The sequence below is a fragment of the Rhinopithecus roxellana genome, chromosome 4 (assembly GCF_007565055.1).
Source record: "Rhinopithecus roxellana isolate Shanxi Qingling chromosome 4, ASM756505v1, whole genome shotgun sequence".
NCBI classification, from domain to species: Eukaryota; Metazoa; Chordata; class Mammalia; order Primates; family Cercopithecidae; genus Rhinopithecus; species Rhinopithecus roxellana.
Genome location: NC_044552.1, coordinates 14,763,881 through 14,776,025, shown reverse-complemented (window position 1 = coordinate 14,776,025; position 12,145 = coordinate 14,763,881). Strand labels below are relative to the sequence as shown.

At 40.5% G+C, this 12,145-nt stretch overlaps 1 protein-coding gene across 3 annotated transcripts in view; it reads left to right on the top strand.

Annotated features, from left to right (window-relative positions):
* FARS2 (phenylalanyl-tRNA synthetase 2, mitochondrial) overlaps positions 1–12,145 on the top strand; it is a 533,375-nt gene that overhangs the window by 120,636 nt on the left and 400,594 nt on the right. For 2 of the 3 annotated variants that reach the window (XM_010371342.2, XM_030928687.1), the window contains exon 2: positions 7,749–8,381. In XM_010371342.2, coding sequence (XP_010369644.2) covers positions 7,770–8,381 — 612 coding nt within the window. In that variant the 5' untranslated portion in view covers positions 7,749–7,769. Of the gene's footprint in view, positions 1–836; positions 882–7,748; positions 8,382–12,145 lie in introns of those variants that run through there. The other variant, XM_030928686.1, reaches the window with a different exon arrangement.

Genomic DNA, 12,145 nt, shown 5'->3' with positions numbered 1-12,145 from the left:
AAATATCATATGCATGTGTTCATAGGTAGATACATATTTATACAGTTAAGATCATATCATACATATAATTTTATATCCTATTTATCACTTTATATAGTTATATCATCAAAACTCTTTGCAACCATTATATTTTAATGACTGCATAATATTTTATTGTATGGTTCTCCCATAATTTGCTTAATCATTCCCTTGTTGTGGGACATTTATGTGGTGTATATATATTTTATATATTTTATAAATAATACTGTAATGAAACTTCTTTGTGTTTAACTTCTGTCTTCATTTACATTATTTCCTCATGATAAATTCCTAGAAGGGTAATTACCCTGTCAAAGGGTATGAACAGTTTTAAGTCTCTTGATAGTGCTGAATTGCTTCCTAGAAATGTTGCGCCAGTAACACCCTCATGAGGAATATAGGAAACTGCCTGCTTATAGCCCTTCTCTTTTTGTTCATACTAGTCAGCAGGAACCAAAGCATTCTCTTGACTTGCCTTTGTATCAGTAAAAGTGAATGGAAGTTGGCCATTTTCCCACCGTTATTTAGTAGAATAAAATGTGTAACTGTGTTGACTAAGCCAAGCTTCATTTTTTCTTGATAGAAATTGTGTGCACTTTGGGAGGCCGAGACGGGCGGATCACGAGGTCAGGAGATTGAGACCATCCTGGCTAACACCCTGAAACCCCGTCTCTACAAAAAATACAAAAAACTAGCCGGGCGAGGTGGCGGACGCCTGTAGTCCCAGCTACTCCGGAGGCTGAAGCAGGAGAATGGCGTAAACCCGGGAGGCGGAGCTTGCAGTGAGCCGAGATCCGGCCACTGCACTCCAGCCTGGGCGACAGAGCGAGACTCCGTCTCAAAAAAAAAAAAAAAGAGATTGTGTGAGTATTGCATCTGGTGGTTATGGATTGTGCTTGAACACTTTTGTATAGTGGTGACCATATATGGGTTATGCTTGCTCACCATTGGCTATTTCCCTTAAGCTAATCATGCTTTAGGGAAATGATCAGTACAGTACAGTTTGCGTGCTGCTTAATGTTTTCTTTACACAGAGAAGAATGGGGGAGGTTGAAAGGACTCTTGAAACCATTATAAAACTTATTCATTCTAACAACAAACATTTATTCAGTATTTTACTAGTTGTTGTCACTGTGCTGCTTTATAGTGATAAAGAAAGCTTACAGCATTCTGCATGTGTCCAAAATGAAAAACAAGCGAAAGAATTCAAATGTGATCCATGACCATGTAACAGATGCTTCAGATACCTTTTGAAATGTTACTTCTTAGAGCAGTTTTGTAGAGAAGTGGACTTGACCACCATGCTCACTGTTTGGACATTCCAGGCAGCTGTATTCCAATAGTAATGATAGAAATAATAATAATACTGATAATAGCTGCCATTTATTGAGGACCTGTTATATTCCTTCAAGATACTGTGTTATGTTTTTTACCTTCATTGTTATTTAATACTCTTACTGCCATTGCAAGGTATATGTTATTTTCACGTTGAGAAATATAGGGAAAGTAAGATTCAGAGAGAGAGAGCGAGAGTTCTCCCAGTTCATCCTTGTTGTCACAAATCATGGGATTTACTTCTATCTAAAGGCTGAATGATATTCTATTATATACATACATCACATTTTCTTTATGCACTCATCTGTTGATGGACAGTTAGGTTGATCCCGTATCTTGGCCATTGTGAATAATGCTGCAGTGAACAAGGGGGTGCAGTGAACAAGGTGACATACAGATTTCATTTCCTATGTTATATACGCAGAAGCGGTATTGCTGGATCATATAGTAACAGTTCTATTTTTTAATTTTTTGAACCTCCATACTATTTCTCGTATGTGGTTATACTCCTAAATTCCCACCAACAGTGTACAGTGGTTCCTTTTTCTCCACATCCCCACCTACACTTACCATTTCTCTTTTTGGTAACAGTCATTCTAAACAGGTGTGAAGTGGTATCTGATTGTGCTTTTGATTTTCATTTCTCTGATGACTAGTGATTTTGAGGAATTTTTTTCGCATACCTGTTGGTCATTTATATGTCTTCTTTTGAGAAATGTTTATTCAGATCCTTTGCCCCTTTTCTTTTCTTTTTTCTTTTTTTGTTGAGACGGAGTCTCTCTCTGTCGCCTGGGCTGGAGTGCAGTGGTACGATCTCGGCTCACTGCAGGCTCCGCCTCCCGGGTTCACGCCATTCTCCTGCCTCAGCCTCCCGAGTAGCTGGGACTACAGGCGCCCGCCACCACGCCTGGCAAATTTTTCTTATTTTTTAGTAGAGACGGGGTTTCACCGTGTTAGCCAGGATGGTCTCAATCTCCTGCCCTCGTGATCCGCCCACCTTGGCCTTCCAAAGTGCTGAGATTACAGGCGGTAGCCACGTTGCCCGGCCCGTTTGCCCATTTTTAAGTTATTTGCTTTCTTGCTGTTGAGTTGCGTGAGTTCCTTATATATTTTGGACATTAACTTTTTTCCTGGATATATGGCTTGTAAATACTTTTTCCCATTCTGTGAGTTGTCTCTTCACTCTATTGAGTTTTTAAACAGTTATTTACTGCCCCTACCAAAGAGGCAGGCTTCTTTGTTTTGTTCGACCTTGCTGACCAATTTCCTTCCGTTCTTTTCTTTTTCTTCCTATTTCTGTTCTTCTGGCATCTTCCACCCAGCATCAAATGTAGTACTAGATTCCGGGCATACAGTGATAAATATGAGAGAGAGAGTGGGGAGAAAGAGTATGTTTATATATGTGTGATTGTGTGTTCTTCTCTCAAGAACCACACAGTCTAGTAGGAATACAGACAACAGCAGGTAGTAATAATACAGCATGCTAAACTTGCACATTGAGTGGTATTTGGGTTCAGAAAAGGCCCCTGTTTCCTTCTAGATGTCTTTTCCCCTGATTTCTGTGCTGTGGCACCCTTTATGTCCCCTCTGTCTTACTCCTTACATCCCCTTCCCTTAAATGTGATAAGTTCCAAGTATTCTTCTATCTTTTGCCAACTTCTATCTTGCTGTTAGCCTCCCATGGATTCTTATATATGCTTGTGATATTAACTCTTCTGTCTATGCAAATTATCTCCAAGGTCTACATTTCCAGGACTAATGTCTTAACCTCCTTTCCAAACTATAATATAACTCGAATTGCCTTACAGAAATTGTAATGTGGCTATCTCATTCATACTGAACTTCCGTTTGTCCAAATCTGTTTCCCTCTACAAAAGATGATCTGAACAAACAACGAAAACCCATTCTGAGTTCTCCATATCAGTGAATGACTTTATTAGTTCATCCGTTACCCGATCTCTTGAAATCTCTGGGTCACTTTTAACTCTGAATTCAGCTCATCTTACCTGTTAAACACTGAGCAATGAGTTAATTAGCTGATGAACACGATCTAGTGTAATCTTTTCATTATGAGATAGGTATTATTTTTCTCTGTTTTACAGATGAGGACCTTGAGGGCCAGAAAGGTTAAATAATGTTTCTAAGGATGATACACGGCAGCTAAGAAGTCAGCTTAGGATCAAACCAACATTGGTATCTCTGCGAAGTCTGGCCTGTTGCCCATTATACTGTATTTTCTCTTCTTATAGTTGGGTCTGATTGTTTCTTTTGTACCAGTCCTAACATACTTCATGTCCACATTTGTATTCTTGCTCCTTTTTTGTGACTTTATAATCTACATATATTTGTGACTAGGAAGATTTTATTAATAATGTGGAAAAAATTTTCAGTAGGTTAAGCTAAAACAGGGCTCAGCACTCTTTCTATAACAGACCAGCTAGTGAGTATTCAGGCTTTGTGGGCCACACAGTCTCTCTAGCAGCTATTCAATCTTACCTTGATAGCAAGAAAGCCGCTGCAGATGTTAAATCAACAAATGGCTGTTGCTGTGTTCCAACAAGCTTTATTTGCAAAAACAGACTATTGGCAAGGCACAATGACTTATGCTTGTAATCCCAGCACTTTGGGAGACTGAGGTGGGCAGCTCACTTGAGCCGGGAGTTTGAGACCAGCCTGGGCAAAATGGCGAAACCTCATCTCTACAAAAAATACAAAAGTTAGCCGGGTGTAGTGGCTTGGACCTGTAATCTTAGCTATCTCTGGGGCAGGGAGCCACTGGAGCCTGAGACAGGAGGATCACGTGAGTCTGGAAGGTTGATGCTCCAGTAAGCCGTGATCATCCCACTGCACTCCAGTCTGGGTGACAGAGTGAGACCCTGTCTCAAAAACAAAAAAAAAAGCCAAAGACAAAAAACAAAACAAAACAAAAAACCCAAACAGATGACTGTGGGCAGATTTGACCCTTAGGTCTGTAGTTAAATACTTATTTCATTTTTATCATCTAAACTAATGTGTTTTATTGGATTTACTTATTCATGCATTTATGTATTTAAAAACACATTGATATATAATCTGAATTATATAAAATAGAAGTTAAGGGAGGTCATTGCAGAGATAACATTTGAACTTAAAAATCTTGGACTTTTGGTTGAGAAATAATCCTTTTTTTTTGGTCAGGCAGGGTCTCATTCTGTCACCCAAGTTGGAGTGCAGTGGTGCAATCCTGGTTCACTGAAGCCTGAACTCCTGGTTTCATGCAGTCCTCCTGCCTTAGCTCCCCAGTGGCTGGGACTGCAAGTGTGTGCCACCATACCCGGCTAATTTATTAAAGAATTTTTTTTTTTTTTCTAGAGACAGAGTCTTTCCATGTTGCCCAGGCTGCTTTCAAACTCCTGGGCCTAAGTGATTCTTTTGCCTTGGCTTTCCAGAGTGTTAGGATCATAGGCATGAGCCACCATACCCTACTGAGAAATGCACTTGACCCCTGGACAACATGGGGGCTTTGGGGGCACTGATTACCCTCCCTCAGTCAGTTGAAAATTCCCGTATACCTTTTGACTTCCCCCAAACTTAACTACTAATAGTTAACTGGAGGCTTTATTGATAGCATAAACAGTTGATTAACACATATTTTATATGTTACAGGTATTATATACTGTATTTTTACAATAAACTAGAGAAAAGAAAATGTTATTAAGAAAATCATGAGGAGAGAAAATATATTTACTATTTATTAAGTGGAAGTAGATCATCCTAAAGATCTTCATTCTTATCTTCACGTTGAGTAGACTGAGGAGGGAGAGGAAGGATTGGTCTTGCCTTCTCAGGGGTGGCAGAGGTAGAAGAGGAGGTAGAGGAGGTGGCAGGGGAGGCAGGAGGGGCAGTCACACTCAGTGTAACTGTTATTGAAAAGAATCTGCGTGTAAGTGGATCCTCACAGTTCAATCCATGTTGTTTGAGGGTCAGCTATATTTGAATTGCCAAGAATTCTGAACTGTGTCTCATGGCTACCTAGGCATATGAATTTATACTAGTTACGTGATCTTTTTGAGCTTTATATTCTTTGTTGGTAAAGTGGTACGTACAATACCTACATCACGGAACTGTTGAAGGATCAAATGGAAGAACAATGTGTTAATAGAAGCATGAACGTCGTTGGTCTTATCCTCCTGGGTCTCTTATGTATTTTCAGGTGATACATTTCTTATAGAGAAATTTGATAGAGGTGGGAGGAAAGGAAGTCACTTCTCAGATAGAAGTGGGAAGGCTCTCCTAGTCGTCCCTCTCTCTCTGTTAGAGATGGTAATAGAAAGGACAAATACTTTTCTGGGTGGGGTGAATGACAGTGAAGAATGTAAGCAGGGCTGAGCAGATAGATAGAAGGCCTGAAAACGAGGGCAAGAACCTGAAACTTTCATCGGGAAGCTGGGGACTGCGTGAGGAGAGCAAGGAAGGGACACGAGGCTGGGGCGCATCCCTGGGAATGGAACCTAAGTGTGGGTTTGGATGTGTGAAGAGCAGGAAACTGGGAAGGAAAGGCATCGACAGCAGCCCACAAAGAACTGCATCAGAAGCGCCTTTCCCAGAACAATTCTGAACTTTGTCTAACAGCACATGCCTTTGGAAGGGAGAAAGGTTTTCTTATGTTTTGGCAAGCGTGCTGAGTTAGGTAGCTAATAACCTAACAGTTTGATTTTGTGCTAAGATGTGTAAGGCTGCATATGCATATTTAAAATTCATATCCACTGCAGTGACAAGTCACTGAACACTAGATGGGAAGACATTTCAGTTGAAGCTCAGCCAAAAGCCCTTTTGCAACAACTCTGACAAAATAATGCTATAAGTGAATAAAACCAGAGAGTTCCTGGGTGTCTTTGAAAATGTCTCAAGTGATGACAGTCTCAGACAAAGGTGCTGTGCACGGCTTCTAAGAAGCAATCACACACAAGCACAGCCCTTCAACTTGAAGCTAGATATCCTCAGTTCTAATCTGGAGTCAGGTGGATTGTGTTGTCCAGGGACAGACTGTGCCTTTGATAGTGACTTGGAACAATATAATTCTGTCCTAATGCAGCTTCATATCATGAAGTTACATATTTTCTTGGTATGATTGCACGGCCCTTGCAGTAAAACAGCCACATAGTTGTATGCTTTAATGTAGCCCAGTAGGGAAGAATTCCACATTTTAGAAGATGGATTTTTGTAATTGAAGTTTGTGAACGTAAATTTTTGTGAACATTGGGAAGTGACATCTCAAGACTCTCCTTATTGGGATCACCGAGTGAGTTCATAGCTGGCTTCTGTGGGAGTGGGAAGAAGACACCGTGTGAGTGGTCCACAGCCCTTTGCGGTTGTCTTATTGAACTCTTCCACTAGCTTGGAGTTTCGCTGTTACACTTAGGTCTTTCTTAGCTCATGCGTGACTTGAACCGCCTATACTAGATGACGGCTGAGGTGACTTTCAGCTGTAAAGTTTGGTGATTTTATTAAATTCTAGGCATTTTATTTACTTAAAAATCTAGGTCAGTGCTCTGTCTTCTGGCTGCTCTGTCACTCTCCCTTAGCAAGTGTAGTCCTGTTTCTGGTTAATTGTGGGTGTGTAGTAGAAATTTGCTGTTTTGCCAAAGGTGTAATTGAGAAGGCGCCACAAAGGTATGAAGTTTAAGTGACCAGATGGGAGAAGACTTGCGTTTACAGCTGTCCATTGATATAGGCTATCATTTTGTATAACATTTCCTTAGATTTTCTATTTTATTCTAAAAATATTAAAGTTAACCACCATCTAAAGTGGTGTATTTTATTTTAAACTTTTTAAAAAAATTAGTAATATCCCTTTGTAATCTAGTGAAGTAATCCAGAAGTTATGCTATGTCAGAGATAAAGAGAACTTCTAATGATTAGTAGAAATGTGAAGGATGGCTCTTCTAATCTCTTCTCTTCCACTCTCCTTCAGAGGCCTCTATCTAATCATTTACTTCCTTTATTAGTAGGACCCATAGTAGGGTCCAATTAAGTGCTGTATTTTAGGGGATCCCTGTAAAGGTTTTGGTTCTATAATGTACAGGTTGTCACATTTAAAGTTTTTTTCCACATCACAGGTTCAGGACATGATAACATAATAAACGAGGTTTTCTACAAAGCCAAGGACCTGAATGACAAAGGAAGGACAACTAGAGATTAGGAATCTAACAGTGACTTCCAAGAATCTTCTGATTTAGTGCATTAAGTATCACGCATCTGTCAGATTTCTTTAATTGGCTCTTTCAGCTGTGTGGAGGTCATAGTGGGGGAGACATGCCAATATGACACGAGGGAGCTGGTGGGAGACACAGAGAACAGACTTGCTTTCCACAGAGTGACACCTGACTTGTGCTTTGCCTGTGTGCTCTTTCCAGAACCTGTGAGAAGTTTCTACAATGGTGGGCTCAGCTCTCAGGAGAGGTGCCCATGCATATGTCTACCTGGTGAGTAAGGCCAGTCACATCTGCAGGGGCCATCAGCACCAGGCCTGGGGATCAAGACCTGCTGCAGCAGAGTGTGCTGTCCAGAGAGCTCCAGGCAGTGTGGTGGAGCTGCTGGGCAAATCCTACCCTCAGGACGACTACAGCAACCTCACCCGGAAGGTCCTCACGAAAGTTGGCAGGAACCTGCACAATCAGCAGCATCACCCTCTGTGGCTGATCAAGGAGAGGGTGAAGGAGCACTTCTACAAGCAGTATGTGGGCCGCTTCGGGACCCCGTTGTTCTCGGTCCACGACAACCTTTCTCCAGTGGTCACGACCTGGCAGAACTTCGACAGCCTGCTCATCCCAGCTGACCACCCCAGCAGGAAGAAGGGGGACAACTATTACCTGAATCGGACTCACATGCTGAGAGCGCACACGTCTGCACACCAGTGGGACTTGCTGCACGCGGGGCTAGATGCCTTCCTGGTGGTGGGTGATGTCTACAGGCGTGACCAGATCGACTCCCAGCACTACCCTATTTTCCATCAACTGGAGGCCGTGCGGCTCTTCTCCAATCATGAGGTGAGTCTCGAGATGTTTCTCATTGCTAAAGGATGTCATAGACATTTTATGTTGAGGTCACTAACATTTAGCTCAATGAGACCAGTATAGTCATCCTTGCTTGCCTTACTTTGCCTCAGTGAGTCATCCATACTTAATGGCGTCTTGTGTATAGGTGTGCTCCGTACTTTTTGACTGATTTCTTGTGTGCGTAACTACGGAAATGGAAAAGCCTTAGTTTTCAGTTGTCTGTCCTTATCCTTTCTCTCAATACTGACCCGCCTTTCTCTGGGTTACTTCTTATGAATGGAGAATAGTCTGTGGCTCAAATTCACCTTTAATCCAGGATGGCTGAAGGTGCAACTCAGAAACCTGTGGTCAGGTCATTCTTAGTTCTGTTAGGAGAAGTAAATTATATTTTCATGCTGTTAGAGAGAAATGAATTTCTTGGGTACCTTAGGGGCCTGACGATTTATTGGCTTGGACTGTAAACTGTGTCTTGTCCCCAGGCACTTTCCTCACCCTCCCTGGCTTTGCATGTTGCTGTGAGATGTCTTAATTGCTGCTATTCTTGAAGTATATGTTAGGATGCATGGAGCCTTTTCCTAACTCCTTGCATCTGTTAGATGTTATCCTAATATGTTGTGTGCATCTTTTGTTGTTGTTGTTTTTTTTTTTCAAATTATGAAATCCCTACAAGCTTGATTCCATTTCCTAAAAACTTGCCATACCGCTTGTCCTTCACTCATGTTTTAAAAACCATCTCTGTTTTTGTGTAAGAAACAGATGCGTTAAACTAACACAGGGTGTATTTCATTTTACTTCCTTAGCAGTGTCCCTTCCAGACATATTCATTGGAACAGGAGGAATTATTATTGTCACAAAACTCTCTCCTGCCATGTAAGCTAAATGAGTTATTAATATGAAAACAAATAGTGTAGCATCCTTAGGCTAGTAGGTAACCATTGTTTTGTTGTATTCTATAAGTCATGTAGCAGGAGATAACTGAACAGGACTGCCCTCCCCTTCTCTTCTTTTTCTTTCTGTTTGCCTCTGGATGTGCTATTATTTTGTGACTGTGATAATACAGTAATAGGTTAGCCTTGCACAGAAAGGCCATCCATGCTGGATCTCAGGGGATCTTAAATGAGCATTCTCTCTACTTGGAATAGCTGACTATTTTCCAGGTTAGGAAAAATAATGATTAGTAAGGATGTAGATTTATTAGGGAACTAAAATGAGATGAATAAAGACAGGTCAAAATCTGGGAAATATGTCCAAGTGAAAGGATGTCATTTAAAATTAATGTGCAAGAGGAGCTGTGGTGCCAGTAATATGACATCCAGGTCACAGTAGCAGACAGGTGCTCAGCCCAGCTTACCTCATTAAAGAGATAAGAAAGGACCGTGCGCCCTGATTTGTAAGCCTGCATGCCATGAAAGAGGCAATGAAGGCCGCCAGGCACTTCTAGTATTTTAATGGAGGGAAAATCAAGGCTGCCACAGAAGATGGGAAGTAGGAAGTGGATAGGAAATTAGCCTTCACCTTGTTTCATATTTGTGTTGGGTCCAGTCCAATTTTAGCACAAATTACTAATCTAAACTGATAATGCTACTGTATATCCTGCATATAGTTAAAAAATTATACTCATGTGTATGTATGTATCTAATCTTCTTATATAAGGTGCATCTGTGTTCATTGCTTCATTTACTCCTCTTAATAAAAACCTCACAAGGTAGATCATTTTGACTTCAGCCAAGAGGAATGAGGTCCCAAAAGGTTTAGTGACTTACCCAAAGTTGCTGCAGCAGTTAGTAACATGGCTAAAGCTGGAACTCAGCTCTTCTGAATTCATTGCCTATTTTTCTGTATTCTGCTTTTTTTCATGACACTCCTTTGTATGTGGGACCTGCTTATGACCCCAAAGGGAGTTTTGGTTCCAAGAATGGTATGGAGAGTGGAGTCAGAAGGTTGTGGTATTTTCTGAATTCCTAACCTCAACTAAAGTGTTGGTACTAATTCTGACCTAATCTTAACTCTAAACAAATTGTTTTTTCCTCTTTCAGTTTATTCCCCTATGAATAGGAGTTTTAGACTTAATAATAATTTTACAGAGACAATTTAAAACATTTTATTGTTGTCTTTTAAGGTATTTTTTATCAGGAGAACCTGCTGGTTACGTGGGTTCTTTTCTATTTCCTAAATGTCTTGGCTGGTTTGAGAAATAAAGGGAAAGAGCACAAGAGAGAGAAATTTAAAGCTGGGTGTTGGGTGGGGGGGAGACATCACGTGTCGGCAGGATCCCTGATGTTCCCGGAGCCTTAAACCAGCAAGTTTTTATTAGTGATTTTCAAAAGGGGAGGGAGTGCACGAATAGGGTGTGGGTCACAGAGATCACATGCTTCACAAGGTAATAAAATATCACAAAGCAAGTGGAGGCAGGGCAAAATCACAGGACCACAGGATGGGGCGAAATTAAATTTGCTAATGAAGTTTCGGGCACGCATTGTCATTGATAACATCTTATTAGGAAACAGGGTTTGAGAGCAGACAACTGTCTGACCACAATTTATTAGGCGGGAATTTCCTCCTCCTAATAAGCCTGGGAGCCCTACAGAAGACCAGGGGCTTATTTCATCCCTTCAGCTTAGACCATAAAAGACAGCATGCCTTAAAGGGGCCGTCTATAAACCTACCCTCAGGGCGCATTCTCTTTCTCAGGGATGTTCCTTGCTAAGAAAAAGAATTCAGTGATATTTCTCCTATTTGCTTTAGAAAGAGGAGAAATATGGCTCTGTTCCATCTAGCTCACTGGCGGCCAGAAATCTTATCTCTGGTGTTCCCTGAACATTGCTGTTATCCTGTTCTTTTTTCAAGATGCCCAGATTTCATATTGTTCAAACACACATGCTCTACAAACAATTTGAGCAGTTGACGCAATCATCACAGGGTCCTGAGGCGACTTATATCCTCCTCAGCTTACGAAGAAGATGACGGGATTAGGAGATTAAAGTAAAGACAGGCATAGGAAATCACAAGGGTATGGATTGGGGAAGTGATAAGTGTCCATGAAATCTTCACAGTTTATGTTCAGAGACTGCAGTAAAGACAGGCGTAAGAAATTATAAAAGTATTAATTTGGGGAACTAATAAATGTCCATGAAACCTTCACAATTTATGTTCTTCTGCCGCGGCTTCAGCCGGTCCCTCCGTTCAGGGTCCCTGACTTCCCACAACAATTTTTGTTGTTTGATCTTTGTAATTACTACTTTCATCACTATAATGTGTATTTTAGCAAAAAGAAAAGTAAATACAGAGGGGCAGGGTAAAAAAAACCAAAAACCAATGATAAGTATAGAAATGGATGAATCACAATAATCTATACACTTAGCTATTAATTGTGGGAAAAAACCTTTTGTATTTTGAAAAATGCTAAAATGAAAACTAGTGAACAGTAATAAATTGGAGAGAGTAATCAATAGATATTGAAAGTCTGCTAAGGCTCTTGTCATATTTGGGGATAGGTTAAAATTACTGAGTAACTTCAGACTTTGTTGGAAAAAAATTAGATTACAGTACAATGTATGCATTGCAAACGGAGTAGAAAAGGAGGAATGTAGAGCATAATCTTAATTAAACAGACATTAGGAAAAAGGAATGAAAAAAAGTATGGTAAATAGAAACCCCAAATTAAGGATGTAGATATAAGTTCAAATACATCAGTATTCATGAATTTAAATGGGTTAAACTTACTAATTTAAGACACACATTATCAGATTGGATAT